Source organism: Crocodylus siamensis, chromosome 15 (genome assembly GCF_052110815.1).
Source record: "Crocodylus siamensis isolate JL-2025a chromosome 15, ASM5211081v1, whole genome shotgun sequence".
Lineage (NCBI taxonomy): Eukaryota > Metazoa > Chordata > Crocodylia > Crocodylidae > Crocodylus > Crocodylus siamensis.
In genome coordinates this window covers 11737489-11755956 of record NC_143409.1, presented here as the reverse complement: position 1 = coordinate 11755956, position 18468 = coordinate 11737489, and the positions used below count along the sequence as shown (strand labels likewise).

Here is an 18468-nt window from a genome sequence, read left to right as displayed (position 1 = left end):
GGGTCTCTGTGGATGAATGCGGGGTGCCACAGCAGGACCAGAGACGGTGCCAGCTCTGCTCCAACGGTCTTTGCGTCTGTGCATGAACGCAGGGTGCCACGGTGGGATGGGACGCAGTGCCAGCTCTGCTCCAGGGGTCTTTGTGTCTGTGGATGAGCGTGGGGTGCCACAGCGGGACCGGACGCAGCGCCAGCTCTGCTCTGAGGGTCTTTGTGGATAAGCACTGGGTACCACAGTGGGACCGGACGCGGTGCCAGCTCTCCCTGAGGGTCTCTGCGGATGAACGTGGGGTGCCACAGCCGGACCAAACACAGCGTCAGCTCTCCTCCAAGGGTCTTTGTGTCTGTGGATGTATGAGGGGTGCCACGGCGGGACGGGACGCGGCGCCAGCTCTGCTCTGAGGGTCTTTGCGTCTGTGGATGAGCGTGGGGTGCCACAGCCGGACCAAACACGGCGCCAGCTCTGCTCCAGGGGTCTTTGTGTCTGTGGATGTATGAGGGGTGCCACGGCGGGACGGGACGCGGTGCCAGCTCTGCTCTGAGGGTCTTTGCGTCTGTGGATGAGCGTGGGGTGCCACGGCGGGACGGGACGCGGCGCCAGCTCTGCCCTGAGGGTCTCTGCGGATGAACGTGGGGTGCCACAGCCGGACCAAACACGGCGCCAGCTCTGCTCCAGGGGTCTTTGTGTCCGTGGCCGAGCGCGGGGCGCCACAGCCGGACCAAACGCGGTGCCGGCGGAGGCCGGGCCGGGCCGGGCCGGGCCGGGCCGAGGGGGCGCGCGGCGCCGTCGGGCAAAGTTTGGGCGGGAGGCGCGAGGGGCGGGGGCGCGGGGAGGCGGGCGCGAGGCGGGGGGAGGGGGCTGCGCCTCGCCGGCTCCCTCGCTCGCTCGCTCCCGCGCTCGCTCTCCGCCCGGCAGCGCCCGGGAGCGGCCGTGGCCCTCGGCGGCGGAGGCGGCCGCGCCGGGGAGCGCCCGGGGGGCGGCGGCGGCCCCTGCCATGCCGCTGCCGTGCCGGGGCTGGACGCTGGCGCTGCTCGCGCTGCTCGTGGGCTTCCTCCTCCTCGCCGACATCTCGGAGCTGGAGCGGGAGCTCGGGTAGGGCGGGCGCGGCGGGGGGCCCCTTGCGACCCCCCCCGTCGGTGCCATGGAGGACCCGCCGGGCGAGGGAGAACTTGCCCGGGGGCTTTCCGGGCGCGGGGGAGCTGGCAGACGTCCCACGGCTGCGGGTGGGCCGACTCGGATAGTTGGGCAAAGAGTGGCCGGCGAGCGCGCTGCGTGGGGCTGGGGGAGCCTTGGGGTGACACCCGAGGGCGGGAGGAGGCGTCGGGGGCAAGGGGGCTCCTCGGAGACGCCGGCCGGCGGGGCTCGGCCAGCTCCGGGGGTGGCTCGGAGTCGGGTCCGGCGGGGTGAGCGTGCTGGTCCAGGGCGTAGGAGACAGGCCACTGCACCGCCGACACGATTGCACCCGCTGGGGCGCGTGCAGAGACGTCGAGGGTCGGTCTGGCCGTTGTCCGCAGGCTGTAAGCGCCTGGGGGCAGAGGCCTCCTTGCATTGCACGTTTGTGCGGTGTTCGGTAAAGGTGCCTTTAGTCCCTGAAAGGGCTACCGAGCCGTCGTTATAATCCAACGGCGGGCAGCATCAGTGTCTTTCAGGGCTGAGGCGGGAGGGCAGTGGAGGGAAGCTGCCTTTGCTGCGCCTTTCTGTCTCCAGGCCTCCGTGACTCCTGCATCTTTGGCAAACAGTGACTTGAAAAGGCAAGAGAGAGCGGCTGGGAGTGTACACAACGGGAGGAGAGAAAGAGACGGTCCAAGTTTCCTGAGAGCTCTCAGTGCGCCTGTAAGGGAACAGTTACTCGCACAGAAACGGCTGTAAGCTTGAGATCGGCTTTCCAAATACCCCCACACACAACCACCCACACTAATTCAGGAAGGGTGGTTCGCCTCCATCCTCTGCTATCCATCCACCACCTGCTCAACTGTCTCGGGGAGTTGAAATGCAAGTCAAGAGCCAGCCACAGCACCCGGAGGCACCGGGTTTCGGGGCAGGTGCTGCTCACTTCTTGTCATCCCTTGGCTTAGAAATACTCCTTGAAGTATTTTCAGGAGAACAGCTTTGCCCACTCCCACACCCACCCTCACCCCAGCCTGTGAGTTGGACACTGGGTCAGCACAGCCTGCTTGGAAGAGGGTGGCTTGTATGAGCAGGAGAGGGGAGAACATATTTGTTTCACCCACGAACACTTGGAAATCTTGAACAACCTGGTTAAAAAAAGAAGAAGGAATGTTGATTTAAATGCAAAGTGAAAGGTATGGTGTTACTGACAAGAGGACCGAGAAAAAATGGTGCTGTTTCTCAGGGTATTAAGTCTTCAGTGTTGTAGGTAAGGAGGGAGTGCAAAGAAGAGAGGGCTGTGGTTGCGGGAGTCTGAGATGTTTCAGGGGCAGAGAGTTGTTTCGTTTAACTCTTTAAGTTGTCCTTCTTGCTGCCCGGGCTCTTCAGTAGGAAGCTGTGGCAAAGAGGGAGACAGACCTCAGGAGCTGGGTTATATTCCTTCAACCCTCCTCCCTTTTCAGCTTGGTCTACCCCCACTTTTCTGTACCATTATCATTATGTCGGTGAGAGCTGTGATTTTTACGGTGTAGCTGTGGACTTTGACTATACCAGGGTCATTATAGCGGGACTACTTTAGTGGACAGCTGCAGTCATATTTCCATCTGGTGTTTGCCTTTGTGAGGTGCTGATCTTCCCAGTGCCATTAGTACCTTGTTTTCAAACACCTGGTTAGAGACCTGGAACTTTTTATCCGGCTTGAATCTTCCTTTCCACCACTGCCTATGTGTTGGGTCTGTTGTTTTCCCGGATACAATAGCAGCCAGGTTCCCTTGTAAGAGAAGGGGAAAGGCATAGCAAAATTGTGGTCATTTTCTGATTTGCTACAACCGGTGCAGGGGAATGGGATATAATTGCCTTGTCCCTCTGCCTCTCACTGTAACACAAGGGACTGGACTCTGCTACTGGTGGAAAAAATGTTGCCGGCTAGCAAGAGTAAAACCTGGCTCTGTGTTTTAAGTATAAAGGGAACCGTTCTTTGTTATGTGTTCATACGCTGTCTGGCAAGATCTCTCCTGCCCTGATTATGAGTAAAAAGGAAGCCTGTAACTTGCTGTCACCAGGTGGCTTCTTCTCAAAGAAACATGTGAGCCGTGGTGATGCGCGCTTGACACTTCTTAGTGAGTCAGACTTAACGTGTGTGGAGATCTCATTTTCCCTGCCAGTCCAAACAGCATAACTCTCCACTTTGTCCAGTGAATGGTAATACCGAGGATTTCTGGCCAGACTTTATGTGACTCAAAGCCTTGGGGTCCCAATGAGTCTCTCAGCTCCTTGATGAGCACATCCAGTAACGCCAGCTGATAGCAGGCTTCAAGGAGACTGTGACCTCTCCTTGCTGACATGCAGCTCGCCACTCCCAGCCGTGGGGCCAGAAAGCCATCTTTGATGAGGTCCTGAAGGCTGTAGCAACTTCTGGACACAGCAGCCGTCCACTGTAAGATGAAGCATCTTTCCAGGATCACTAACCACCTCTGCCCTGGATGGTTTAACTCCTTCAGCTGAGGATATTGTGCTTTAAAGCCCTGGTACGCTGAGATCCAGTTACTCTTCTCTCTTCTTATATTATGCTACTTAAACGTGACTGCTGCCAGCATCTGCCACTAAGCTTTTCAACATACAGCAGTAAAGTTGAGCTCCCCCCAAGCATCCAGCCAAGCCCTGACATGGCCAGCTGCAGAATCTGTTCAGCTTCTGAGTCCAGCCTAAGGATTGCTTTAGGATTTCCCCTTGATTTGGTTTCCTGTTTGAGATGCTAAGGCAGATGAAACAAGGAGCTGCATCTGAGGTCAGTCGTGATGACCTGAAGGTTTGTGCTATGTCCTGATTGCAAAGTACTTTGGTTACAACCCTTCTACGCAGAAATCTCTTGCTTGCACTGGTGCTCTGCTGAGTTGTTCCGGGCCATCTAGTTTGCTGTTCTCTCTCAGTAGTGATTCTCCCTGCTTTGGTACCCTTGTGGGATAAATAGCACTGAATTGTGTCCAGGTCTTTTTTGGGGGGGGAGGGGAGGGCATTGCAAATGATTTTTTTCACCAAATTAAACTAAAATGCAAAACCAGCTCACGCCACTCTCTGAATCCTGTGCGACTTGGTATCGGCCTTTGCTGTGCTTCACTGATGCAAATCCAACCATAAATTATTAAGTGAATTAGTAGAATTTAAGCATAGCTACTTCACTTGAAGAGGTAAGCAGTTGAAGGACTAAGCCAGCGTCAGACGATCTGAGGTAGGACAAATAAAGACTAATGTCATGGCTACGTGCATGTATGTGCGATGAGATGAAGGTGTGTGCCATCTCATTACCTGAAACATTGCTAAAACAAGAATTATAATGGTTACTAAGTCAAGCCTCACTGGTGTTACGTTTGGATGTATGAGGATCTGAAACCTGACACTTCACAGGTCCATGAGATGCCTCCCTTTTATCCATCTATCTGAGTTGGAGAGACATAGTTTTAGGAAGAGATGTAGAGTTAAGTTCGTGGTGTCCAGCTCACCAGGTGATGAGTGTTCGGTAGAGACAGATAAAAGTGAGATTGAGAGAGAGAACAAGATAACCGTAAGAAAAGTTAACTTTGTTGCATCAAGGACCACTTTCTAATCCTCTGGCTGGTTCAAAGCAGGGACAAGGCATGAGTTGCATAGCTCTCATTTCCGTGAATGAAATTGGGTCCCAGTGTGTTGACTTTCTGATATGACATGTAAGGATCTCCTCCCTTTCCTTCTTCTGGATAACCTCCCCCATCCTTCTATTTTTACATTCTGCCATGAGAGCATTTTGATGTAATTAGCTTGTTCTCTGTTAAGGAATAGGGGTCTGGTTTCTGCAGACTCAGTGTCATGGCTCCTGTGTCTTCAGGTTACACTGGCGATGAGACAAACACTTGTTCTTGATGAGGCACAAAACTCAGGGCCAAATTCTACTCCCATTTACACCAGAGCAACCTCGGCTAACTTCCCTGGCATCAATCTCAGGCAGGTCTGGCTGTCTGCACTGAGAATGTCAAGGCATTCTCCTACCTTGGGTGTCATGCTAGCATATCTGCATCAGTGCTAGCAATAGGTGGGAGTGATAGCATAGTCCAGGATTGAGCATTTTTATTACCAAGCCTTCTAGACACGTCCTAAGATAAAATAAAACATCCGTGGTCTGTTTGCACAGGCAGTCCCTGTCGCTGCGAGAAGCCTGGGGGAGCTCCCCTAAAATCTGCAGCACAGGCAGCATCCCTGGAATTCAGCCCTGTACCTTGAGGAAGAATAAAATTCAGAGCTCTAAATATAACTTCTGACATGGAGGAAGTTTTTAACACCGACCTGCCAAGCTTTGACAATGTGAACGAGTGTGATTTTAAACATTTATAAGTGAGATTTCAAATGTCTCATCAAGTCGCATTGCAAGATCCCTCATTCCAGCAGAGGAACACTTTTGAAAACTGCCTCTGAATTAATCCCCAAAGAGGGAATCTCACTTCCTGGGAGTTGGCAAGTCTGCCTAATGGCCACTATTCGTCCTAATCATGGTCTTTTTCACACTCTGCAGCAAAAACCTCAAAGGCAGCTGTTGAAACATCGTGGGGGACAATCTGCAAATATCAAATGTCCTGACTCATTCCAGTGTGTTCTGAAATGTGACACAGCTGAGAAAAAAAAATGTCTTCATCTGGGGCTTTGGGAAAAAGGGCACAAAGGGAAGTCATGTCATGCTCCATTTTAAGTAGCTGACTTGGAGGATCGAAAACATGCCTCTGATCCCACTGCTTCTCTCCGGACTCAGGTTTTGTTTCAAAGCTGTGAGTCAGCCTAGTACTTAGGGAAGTGCCGGCCCAATATGAGTGGTGAAAACGGAGCGTACTGCAGGCAGGCATTCAACAACTTCCCCACCTGCTGTTCTGCAGATCACCTTCCCTAGCATGACCTTCAACACCCGCTGCTATTCCAGTGCGGTGTACCTCACCTCCCTTCTGATATCATGCTAGTCCAGTCCTGGATCTCCCACCGTTCTGTCAATACAAGTCACTCTTAATGTACAGCACTCTCTGTTATTCTGCTGCTTGGCTTTTCTTGAGTTAGTTGAGCTGAAGTGTGATATGCTGAGATGGAGAACAGGCTGTTTCAGGCCAGAGACACAGGTTCAGGTGGAAGCCCAGTTGAATCAAAACTGAACCCCAGTTGAATCGGGCATAGCCAGGCTGGCTGGACACAGAGACTTCACCAGAAAGAGCTACACTGCAGCATTGTCCTAGACCAAGGCACTGCTGGACATTTTGGGATGGACAAGAAGCTGTTCCAATTCAGAACCGAACTATGCCATCGATTCCTGTAAAGGCCCACATTGCAAAAAAGCAGTGAACCATTTTCTCAAGAAAAACAGAAAACCGTTAGTTGCAAAACATTTTGCAGAGATGGTTGCATTCTGACAAATACCTGCTGGGAACTACGGCAGGTTTCCATCAGAAAGTCTGCCTGTTTCCCAGTCAGGTTGGTTCTTCAGCAGCTTGGACTGGCAGGTTTACAGCTCCTTGGCAGCTGCTCTGCTGTGCTAATGGAGAGCCAGGGGACTGGAAACCTTGGGAATCCAGGCTCCAAAGCCCCCATGCTCCCACACCTTTGGCAATACAGGCTTTGAAGGCCTACATCTCCAGGGTACCACACCAAGCAGACTGGAGCCAGGGCTCCTGGAGCTGGGCAGAAAGGAGACAGTCCCTCTCCAAGAACTCTGGAAATGAGGGACGGGAAGTTGTTCCAAATTAGAAGGAAACCATTTCCAAAACGCCAAGCTCCTCTGCAGAGCAGATTGCCCAAGCACTGAATATTGGAGAAGGAAAAGGAGCTTAAACATCTGATCTGAGTTCTGTAGCTCAGACTCCCAGAGGGTTGTGTCACAGGCTCAATAGCCATGGGATTGTGCATCCCTGGAAGCCATGAGTCCTCAGGCCTCACGTATGCTCAAGTGGTTTGCCGGCAGAGCTTGAAGCGGGTCCACATTCGGAGGACCTCTGCTGCAACAGAGTTTCTTTCTGCCAGCCTATCTGCACCTGGCTTGCCCAAGTGGAAGAAGGCTTCCACAGCTGGCAGGAGGCCCTTGCAAGTCACCATGGTCCCTTCAGCAGTTGGTGCCTTCCTAGTGTGAACGTCACCGTCTGGCAGCACCACTGCAGCAGTGGAGCTCACCGATGCATGTGTACTGTAGACACTCAGCCATGGAAGGTCTTCTATGTTGGCAGAAGCAGGTAAAAAAGACCTAAGACCCACCCATGGTTTTGCCCCGCGACTTAACTTCTTTTCAGTTGGCGTCAGCAAATCAAGTGAGCCTGGGCGGTGCATCTGCACCCATCTTGCAGCAGGGCAGTGTTGAAGTTAGCACCTGTCTCTGAAATGCATGTCTCACTGTGAACAGATGTCAGCCTCATTGCATGCTGTTGTCAGTGGCTGTGAGGACACAGGAGTATGTTGTGTGTCCATATGCAGGGTGGGGAGGGGGTGTACTTCCATCTGCATCTATCTATACTTGTTTTTTGTGAGTGGGCTGTTAGCTCATCTCCCAAAAAGTCATTTGGTCACAGTGACATTTACTGGTCTTGAGCTTCCGTCTTGGTCTTTGCCTGCAACCGCTTCAGGATGCCCACAGTTGCTTGTGCTTTTCCACACAGCGAGGTCTTCCCAGACTGGTCGCCTTCTATACTGGGCCTCCGTCACCCCGAATTGCACTTTCATCTTAACACAAGGCATATTCAGGCCCTGCCAAGCTAATCCCCATCCTTAGCAGATCATGGTGTGTGCTAATATATCAGCACTGCTGGCTCCCGCCAGCCGCTTTCTGCCTCTAGTACTATCCTTTTTGGGCACACCCGTAAAACAAGGATAATAAAATATATCTACCTCATAGGAGGGTTGTGAAACTTAATTAGTGTCTGTTAATCACTTGATATCCTCAGATATAATTGTGCTGTTAAGCATCTTCCCTGTGAGGCTCTCAAAGTGCTTAAATTCAGTTTAACAATTCCCCTGGTGGGCTATGTAGCCCTTTTTGTCTCTGTTTTCCAGAGGGGAGGAACTGAGGTGCACAAGGTCATTTAGGAAATACCTAGCAGATCCAGATCCACTAGAAATGGGAGAAGACTAAAAAAAATATTGAAGTGTATTTGAATTTTTCAGACAATTTGGCTTGACTTTTTTTTGGCCTTTTTGTATGTGTTTATATGTTTGTTTCCTATGACTATTTTGGTGAATGGGCTTATTGGCAGGGGCATCTGGAAAACTGTGAAATTGAAGTGGATTTTGTAGCTTGTCCATGGGAAACACATTTGGAATTTGTAATCCTGCAAATTTGGACCGAGAAACTGCCTCTGGAGTTACACTCATCCAAATATGCCATGTGGCCCACTTGTCCAATCAAAGCGGTTTGCATTTTGCATATCAAAACCACCCAGCGAACAGCTTGTGAATAAGAGGCAAGCCAAGAATTATTCCCAGAAACTCTTGAGTGAAGTAGTTCAGAAAATGAGTAAATTTGAGGGGGGGGGGGGGCGGGGAGACAGTTCACAGGCAATCTGTGAAAAAAAGTCTTCAAATAAATATTTCATCCAGCCAGAAAGTCTGGATCTGAACCACAAGGCAATCTTTCCTCCCCATCCTCTTGTATGTGAATTAATACTACTTTACATTTGTATGCAGACCTTTTTGACCTACATAATACCTTCCATAGTACAGATTCTGCTCAGTTGTCTCAAAGCAAGAGTAAAGCTCACTGTAATACATATGGATCATATAAAGCTATCCCACACACATGCTACTTGGTCACTGGAAAACATTTCCAGGCAGGAACTCAGCCATGTGAACGAAATTGGGAAGCAAGTTAATATGCTGTGAGGCCATAGGATCAAACAGACTTACCTAGTTTACTAAGACAATATAGTCCAAGCAGCCAAGTTGCATTAGGAAGGCATTTAAAAATCAATGCCTGTCTCTGCAACCTTCACAGAGGTTGGACTTTGATTACTGAGGTGAGAGATTTAAAAGTGTAGATCAGGTAAAATAAAACGGGCTGGCTTTTTCTGATGGTTCCACCTAATTAGTGTCTGTCATCTCTTAGTCTTGCCTGCTTCCCCGGCTGGTGAAGTGGAGTGATGTACAGACATTATCCTGCCTGTGTTGTTAATTATAATACAATGTTCCTTGGAAAAATCTTATGTCAGGACCACCGTGTCTGAGCGGTAGCTTTGCTTGGAGGGTAGATACCATGGGGCTGGTGACTCCATGCTGCATGCAGCCTTTAACTGTGCACTCAAAAGAGGGAGATATTGGGAAAGCCGGACCATGAAGAAGAAAAGGCACAGCAGAAGTTGTGGAAGAGCGTCCCCCAGAGTGCCCTGTGCCAGCTGGCTGCCTGCAGCAGTTACTGTGACGAGCCTTGCACCTGTCCTTACGTTGGATATCTGGGGTCTGTGTGGCGATACAACAGCTCCACTAGGACCCAAAATAAGATACCAGCAAGCTGAGGACATAAGGTCTCGAGTTCCCCTGCTAATTCTCTGCTGTCCAGAGAGGCTCCCAAACTACTTTTCAAGTCCTCAGGCTGGAGAGGGAAGCAGGAAGACACCCGTGCGGTTCCACTGCAGGTGTTTGGTGCCTGCAGCGCTCCCATGGTGTGTGCTCATGTATCAGCACTGCATTTCATGTGTCGCCAAGGTTATGAATGTCCAAGAAAAGTCTGGCATGCACGTGTGCATGTGTCTGGGCACGTGTGTGCAGGGGGAGAGAGGGAGGGAACTAGCCAGAAATCCTTGTAGTCAGGGCCCTTGTTTGTTTTTCTCCTGCTGTTACTCTCATGTCAGGTCATTAACCAGGAAACATTGGAAATAGAGCTCCGCTCAAGTAGCTCGGGGTGATCATCTGTCATGGAGTGCATTTGGCATTCCCGCTTGAATGAATGCAGCTTTGTCTTTAGGTATCTGAGTTCTTCCGCTGACCCCACAGACTTATTCTCACCAAATCAGCATCTTCTCAGCTTGACACAGCTGTTGTTGGAGATGCAGTAAGAAGCGTGCATGCGTGTGTGCATGCATGCATGCGTGTGTGTGTGTATGTAATACTGCTCATACTTCAGTGGTACCTTTCATCAAAGCAGTTTACAAACTATTAAGGAATTACACCTGTCTCTGTCCCTTAGATTCTGTTATTCCTAACTAATAGTTAGCACAACCGAGGCAGGGAACAAACTCACCCACAACTGACCAGCAAGTCAAGAGCCAGGAATAGAAGTCAGGAGGCCTGCCTGTCAGGCTGGTGCTCTAACCACTGCTGAAATGCCATCACCTCTGGGCCCTGATTGCTGTTTCAGAGTGCACAGCAATGCTGCAATCAGGATAAGGACCAGATAAATACCACATCCAATCAAAAACTGCAGGCGAACTCAAGGGGGCTGAATGTCATTACCCTAACTGGTATCTGGACAGGACGTTGCGAGTAAAGCTGGAGCTAAGCGCTAATGGGATTTTCTGCTGTGCAAAAAGATTTGGGAAACTTTCTCATGATGTAGCAAAACGGGGAAAAAAGCAGCTTGGCAGGTGTTTCTGGTGTGGCTGCCTGGTTCTCCAGCTGCTCAGCAGACAGCCAGGTGGATGGACAGATCACCTGCCTGCCCTCTGGAAAGGCAACCTGAGAAGCCAGTCATCTGCACCAACCCTGATGCTGACCAGGGGGTGAACTGGTTGCGTGAGGGGGCCTGTACAGCCCTAAGTCCCAGAAGGATCTAGTTCTTCATGCATTTGCCAGGTGAGTAAGGGCACCTGGGGACCCCTCAGAGACTGCAAAGAAAAATGTCTGTAAAAGCTGATCTGAGCATTAGCTGTGTCAGGGGGCTGCTGTGCCCCAAGCAGATGCCCTTGGCACAGTGCTACTGACAGTACTGGCAGGTCTTTACTTAGAGGCTAAGACACAGGGGCTTGCTAGACAGCAGGCGCATTTACATCAGACACTACTACACAGTAGAACTAATTACTGCATAGTAAGCATCACTGTTTACATGTGGTGATCCTTACTGCACAGTAAATTCCTCTACTCTGCAGTAAAATTGCTACCAGATGCCCAGCTGGGATCTCACTGCTAGCTGCCTCACCGGTGGGTTGGGGCAGGGGGGCTGAGACGTGCCTCTACCCTGTAGCTCTTTCCAAGCCCCTTGCCTCCGATCAGGAAGCCGGGGTCCAGAGCTCCCTGCTGCCAGGGCAGAGGGACATTGTCCACCCCTGGGCTTCATCACCAGAGCCTGCTCCAGCAGCAGGCAGCTCCCAGGGACAGGGAACAATATCCTGCCAGCAGACAGCTGTCACCCCCTGGCCTAGCACCTGTGGGGAGCCTGGTTGCTGCAGGGGGGCGGGAGCAGATTGCTGCCAGGCGCAGCATATCTGCTCCCAAATCCTTGCATCTGTGGATGCCTGCCTGGGGTGGGTTTGCTCTAGAATAATTTACTCTAGAGTAAAGCCAGCACACAGCATTTGCATGTGTAGACATGCCCAGCAAATGCATCTGGACTTCAGTATTACATCTTATCCAGCAGCGTAGGCCCCTAAAACTCCTGGCTGGGCCTTGGATTCATTGCTGGGGGCCTGGTACCTTGGCAGAGCACATTGCCAAGGAGGTTTGAAACCTGCCTCCTTCCTGCCAGAATCTTATCTAAATCAGCACGTTCCTGTGGAACCGTTTGACTCTGGCAATTATTTCAACAGAAAATGCACTCTGACAATTTCCAGCCAGCCTGCTGGCCTGGCATGATCAAAGGGAAGGAGCTATGGTTTAACCAAGGGGGGTAACAAGTTGCTTAGTTGTAAAAAACCCCAGGAATACCCCATAAGCATCATTTGGTCCCATTCACGCTGCAAAGTTGCCCTGGCTTTAGCTCATGGGAAGACTGTACGATAAGCCGATATCCCCAGCACAGTGCTGTTTACAGCAATAGCAGGACCGTACAAAGGGTCATGGGATCGCCAATGATGGCACACATATCTGGACTTCAGCTTTTATGTTTAATCCATTAGCACAGGACCTTTAACCCCTAGCTGGGGCTTGGATTCAGTAGTGGCCCAGGGGAGAGGCACAGTCAGCCCTGTCACTTGTGACCCTTAAAGATGATCTGGATTTAAAAAATATGCTGTAGTATGTAGGGACCAACACTGGCCCAACCATAGGGCCTGGACCAGATGGGAGAATAGGCCTTTTTCAATTCCTAGTGTCTCCTTGTGTAGTAGAGATTGTGGGCAACCACTTATTCAGGCAGCAGTGTTTCCCTTGGCCCTTAATCCAGTCCCTGTCTGTCTTACCGTGAGTGCAAGGGAAAGCAAATGCTGGCTGGATGGCTCCTTCAAGGGAGAAGCATTTGTAAAGAGGCGTGGATTGCACACTAATCTAGATGGCTCCTGCACCCTGTAGTGCACCCCATTAAAACAGATGCTTAGTAAATGCCAATAAGCTCTGGAATGAAGCAGCTCTGCCATTCCCTGGATGCGCCAAGGAATGAAATAGCACATTGATTCTCCAAACTGTCAAAGGCATGAAGAAGCTGTTATGGGAGGAATTGTTTTAGCCTGGAATACATGGTTTCTTTGGGAGGTAGGAGGCTGTATAACATGGCACATTGCAAAGCACCATTTCCCAACAGAGATGCTCCCAGGGTTTAAATGGGGTGGGCAAACTTCCAGCTCCCTCAAACATTTGCTCCAGGCTCACAATGCTTTTCTGGACATCCACAAAAGTCCAGTCTTTTCTTCTCCGTTTCCTCTTCTTCTGGGGCCAAGGTATCCACTCTCTGTGTATGATTGTAGAAGCTCAGGCTGTGTCTAAATTGCCTCTGGAGTGAGCCCAGAAGCACTGCTGAGCACTAAGTCCCATCCACTTCCAAGAACTGGGCAGTGTAGAGGGCTTGGGCATAGCGCCCTGAACCACCTGTGCACAGAGCAGGTGTCTGAAGGACTTATTTCTGGGCTGTGCCCCTGGGTTTGTTTCAAAGGCAGTGTAGACCCACCCCCAGAAAAAAACTGTCATGAAAAATAAGTCTCACAAAGCTCAACATTAGTGGGGGAAATTTTTCTGTTTTCTCACATGGGTTTGGTACTTTTGGTGATCATCCTCATCTCTGGGCATGGGAAACAGTATGCCAGAGATAAAAGACTGAGCACTGGGTTTTCCAGTAGAGGTGGGCACTGAATTATTGCCCATCAGTTGGAGTTGTGTGCTTGTTTCCTGAGTGCCCCTTTGAAAGTACTGGCCCCAAGCAGGAATGAGCTCCACTGTCAGCTCTCTGCAGATGGGACACTTGTGCTAGTGTTTTTTAATGTAACCATCTTCATGATGGTCCTGATGCAGAGGGGTGGTTTGGCAGGCCATACAGGTAGCCCTGGTCTCTGAACTTGGTCAGCGCAGAGCAGCCTGTAGTGATCTGGGCTGAACAAGCCCAAGGACGAGGGAAGTATAAAGATGTTTTAAAGCCACCTTTGCTCCCACCCCTGCCTGGGTAAGAGGATCAGACCTGTTACTACAAGTCTGAGGACATTCTGAAATGGTTAATGAAAATAGCTTTTATCAGACTTTTTGGACTTCATACAAGGAGGTCAGTCTTCACTAGTGGCTTAGGCACAGTGGGGCAACACTAATCAAGGGCATGAGAGACCCCCCGCCAGATGCCAGGACACTGCTGTTTTGGACGGGGCGTAATGCAACTGTTGTAGCGGCTGCCGAGTCGGAATCTCTCCAGGCCGGGGTCTCTTGACTATTGAACAATGCTCTGGCAAGAGGAGCTGGGTTTATAAATAATGCATTTCCTTTGTCTTGCAGGAATTCTGGAGGCAGAGGTACAATCAGATCAGCTGTGAACAGCTTACATAGCAAATCTAATAGGTTTGTAAATTAGATTTTGTGTTCATTTGTTTTTGCTGTAAGGCAGCGATTAATCTGCTTCTCTTCTTTGCTGGCTAGTGCCCTTATTTAGCAAATGTATCTGTTTCTTTTCACTTCTGCTTTGCATTTTTTTAATCGTTTCCCCTTCTATCTCGGTGCAATAATCATTTGCAAATAACCATGGATCTGCAAGTTGTGGTGATTAAGAGAATGAGAAGAAGAGTTACTTATTGTGAAAGATAAGTCCACTGAGTTGCCACTTTTGCAGTTTGCCACTGCGGTGTTTAAAAAGAAAAAGATGTCTTTCTGGGAGTTCAGACTCTCATTGTCTTTCATCATAATGTCATTCATAACGTTGTTCTGTGTCCTCACTGTCTCATTCGAGGACATTGTGACATTTCCAAGCACATTCCAGGCAATTATAACAACACCGTCGTATACACATAATTGCACAGTTGTACTTAGTGACATCATTTGGTGATGCCATGACATCAGTCTACGATGATGCCAGAACACATACACAGAATAAAGCATAAAGTGCACAAGAAAAGCCACAGTTATTGCCAGACAGGATTTCTTTAACCAGTTACAGTTGTGGGTTTTTTTTACATCTTGAGTATTTGTCTGACAGGACATCAGATTATGTGGCCAGGTGAGAGGTTTCTGTCAGCCTTTGCTGGCATTCTCTGGAGCTGCTGCTTGGATGCTTGCATTTACACACACAAAGACGATAGCAAATGGGATTTAGAAATACAATCAGCTTCCTTCGGTAAATATTAAGTAGACAGGCACCCAAAATATCCTCAGCTGTGCCTGGGACTTCCCGTCAGTCTGCCTGTATGGAAAGCAAGCCAGCCTCCCGCACCAGCAGTTGCCAGTCAACAGGACAGGTACAGAGCCACACCATCACTGGAGGGACAGGATCGTGCTGTGAGATCTGTGTGTGTGCACAAGGTGTTCTGCCACAGAAACACCAGCTGCCACATCTGTCTGTCAGGACAGCTTTGCTTGGTTTAATCTTAAGTATCCCTTTCTATTTACACCCTCTGTCTCCTAGTTATGTCCCCTAAGTAGCTGTTCTCCCTGTCGGATGTTCACATGCTCTGAATAGACCAAGTTATTTGCAAACTGTCTCCCAGACCAAATTGGCTTTTTGCACTTAGGAGGGACATTCCCCTTAACTGGTAGCAAATACTCTGGCTGTGGATTTTTCAGAGCTCTCTGAAGTGTGAAGGCTTTTTTTTTTTGGCCTGCATACACATGCCCTGCTTCTTGATGAGACACTCGCTTATTCTCTTTGGAGGGAGGCTTGTTGTAATACAATATTCAGAGGCTCCCATAATGTATGCCATTTGATGTAAATGGCACTGAAATGCTAAGACTTTTGTTTGCTCCCAGGGTTTCCCAATGAGCATCATCAGAGCTGCAATACCAGGACACTTGACTGCTCCTTGATACTCCTGGATCAGTCATTTCCTTGTCTGGGGCAGTAACAGGCAGTGGATGCAATGAAATCCCTGTGTTCTCTGCAGCAAGAAACAAATATTATCAAAGTGCTTGCCCCCTGCTTTTCATAACAGGGCATTTATAAGTGGTACCAAATCCTGCTTGCAATGTCCAGGATCTCAGCTAAATTCATTTCTTGCTTTGGAGTGAAGTAAAGGTCATGGGTTTCTGATGCGGTTTTAACCCACTGAGGGAGTTTGACAGGTGGATTTGGGTTGTCATTTGGGAGGCTGTTATGCCTCTGCATGCGTAGCTGGTTGTGTCTGCGCATGCTGTCTGCAGGCAGAAACCCTGAGCAAGTCTGTGAGCTCCTAGGAGAATCTGCTCATTTGGTTTATGAGCACCTGCATGTGTGCAAATCTGTGTACTTGTGTACATGGATTAGTGTCTGAATCTGTAAACGTCGGTGTGCTTTGTATACTTGTGTATAAGTGTATGTCTGGGAGAGAGGGTAGAGAAATAAAGGCATCAACTTTCCTCCCCTGGTTAGGCAATAACAACAGTTTTGCTTTTCTAAGGAAGTTTGAATCCCAGCCGCCACAACAGAAGCCAAGTGATTAGAGATGCCATCGGGATGCTAACTGATCATGTCTCTCCCTCTCTCTATCTTTCTTCTCTAGAGCTGAAGTAGTAATAAATGGTTCTTCGTCTCCAGCTGTTGTTGACAGAAGTAATGAAAGCATTAAGCACAACATTAAACCAGCCTCATCCAAATGGAGACACAACCAGACACTCTCTTTGAAGATCAGGTACTGGTAATTACCTATAGGACAAGAGACAGATTTGGTCCTCTCCAGTGCAAGCTGGCAAATTGCCTCTGTATATCATCTAAAGAAGTCAAGAAAGAAATAAAATGTTTATCTCCTGCTGAGCTAGACTTCATATCTGTAAGCAATCACTTGGAAATGAATTCCCAGCTCAACCAGCTGGCCTCACACTAACAAAGCGAGACGGGCTTGAGCTTCCATTTTTCCATGCCATGCAGGGACCGGGGCATGATGTGGATCCGTGATGTCGAGTCACACACAAAAGATGGAAAATGTCTTGCCTTATGCTGTGACCTTTACTGGCTGAGAGTAGAGCAGCGATGAGGGGTTTACCGAGGGCTGTCTCCAGAGGGTGGGCAGGCAGGGGAAGATGCGTACAATCAGCGTGCGCTGCAATTGCTTTCATTTTCACACAGGAGGTTTCAGCTTTCAGCCATTTGAGCATCTCCTGAAGGTCATCACTCAGCAGTGAGTGTGGCCCGTCAGCAGCTAGGTTGTGGAGCTTGGTCAGGCAGGGGGTGTTTAGCCATCATAGGTCACATAATGAGCCATCCCTACTGCTGACATAAGCTGCCTGTTTTCTTTCCTTTCTCCAGGAAGCACATCTTGAAGTTCCTGGATGCAGAGAAGGACATCTCGGTGCTGAAGGGGACCCTGAAGCCTGGGGATGTGATTCACTATGTCTTTGACAGAGACAGCACCATGAATGTCTCCCAAAACCTTTACGAGCTGCTGCCACGGACTTCTCCCCTGAAGGGCAAGCACTTCCGGACCTGTGCCATCGTGGGCAACTCGGGGATCCTGCTAAACAGCGGCTGTGGGAGGGAGATTGATGCACACAGCTTTGTAATAAGGTAGGCCTGATTTCCTGGGTCAAACTGTAAGTCAGACTAGCCCAAAATCCTGTCTTATGCAGGGACAGAGCGTGGGAGGCTGAGAGGAAGCATGAACAGGTGCGATCCAAAACCTTCCACCCCGTGCTCCTCTCCTATTCCAGCTTCCACATTGCATTCTCCAGCTGCAGTTTGCACACACACACGTGCATGTGCGCGCGCGCGCACACACACACACGCGCACGCTTCATCCCTACAAGCATCCCTCTTATCCCAAGCTCCCACCCATTATAATCCTTACACGTACCCACGCTTCTACAGTCACACACAGCAACTTCTCACACCCACATTGTTCACATCCTACCATACACTTGTATCCCCAGCCCCTGCAGATGAACCCAGTACACACACACACCACCCACAGCCCAATGCACTCTTTACTTCATACACTCCTACAACTCTGCATCCTTTTCACACCCTACCACTCACTTTCTCAAGCACACTCCACCGCTTCACAACTTGACAAGGACGTATAGAAATACCCCAGTGGCACATGCACCACCCACTACATGCATATAAAAACCCGCCTGTACACACACACAGAAACGTACATAGTCTGTATATAAACTCTGTTCCCTGCTGGTGCCTATACGCAAGGCCGGACACAGGAATGGATGAACCGGGTGGCCGCCTTGGGCCTGGACAGAAAGGGGGCCTGAAAATTATAATTTTCTTCCATTTTCCGATTATTATTATCGTTATCTCTGGTGAAGGGGGGCCTGATACTAAAAGTTCACTCGGAGCCTCCAGGAGTCTAGGTATGGTGCTGCCTTTACACCCCCACAACACCCTAATCTAAACCTGTCATATGTACACCTGCATCACACCTAAATACACACTCTTTTACTCCTACAGTCACATGTAGACAAATATCCACACACACACTCTGTCCTTACACAAACACACTCCCCGCCGCCCTGCTTTCTTCACACAAGTGCAATAATTGCCAGCAGCATGCTTTAGGGAGCCAGCAGCAAAAAGGAAGATGCCCTGATCCTTATGGCCCATACAGTTGTAGTGGCTGAGGAGCTGTGACAAGTCTGCGGATGATTTGTGTCTGTGCAGATGTTTGCTTTCTGGCCAGTCTATTATAGAGACAGCCCCAATCTGTCAGTGGCTTACAAAGCAATTCTGCGTGTGACATGGGAATGAAGATAACGCCACCTCTGCCCTCTGGACAACATGTCCAATCCAGCCTTCCTGGCTGTCAGACAGGGATTGAGTTTGGAGGAAACATTCCCTGGGTAGTTTGCTCCATAGCTTGAAACGGAGCAAAGCCTATTCAGACCACAAAGGCTGGCACA

At 49.8% G+C, this 18468-nt stretch overlaps 1 protein-coding gene across 2 annotated transcripts in view; it reads left to right on the top strand.

Moving 5' to 3' along the window:
- The first annotated feature begins 861 nt into the window (after positions 1-861).
- Positions 862-18468, top strand: part of ST8SIA2 (ST8 alpha-N-acetyl-neuraminide alpha-2,8-sialyltransferase 2) — a 39885-nt gene continuing 22278 nt past the window's right edge. For both annotated transcript variants that reach the window (XM_090028582.1, XM_090028583.1), the window contains exons 1-4: positions 862-1092; positions 13936-13998; positions 16125-16253; positions 16868-17125. In XM_090028582.1, the coding sequence (XP_089884708.1) occupies positions 995-1092; positions 13936-13998; positions 16125-16253; positions 16868-17125 (548 nt within the window). In that variant the 5' untranslated portion in view covers positions 862-994. The remainder of the gene's footprint in view (positions 1093-13935; positions 13999-16124; positions 16254-16867; positions 17126-18468) is intronic.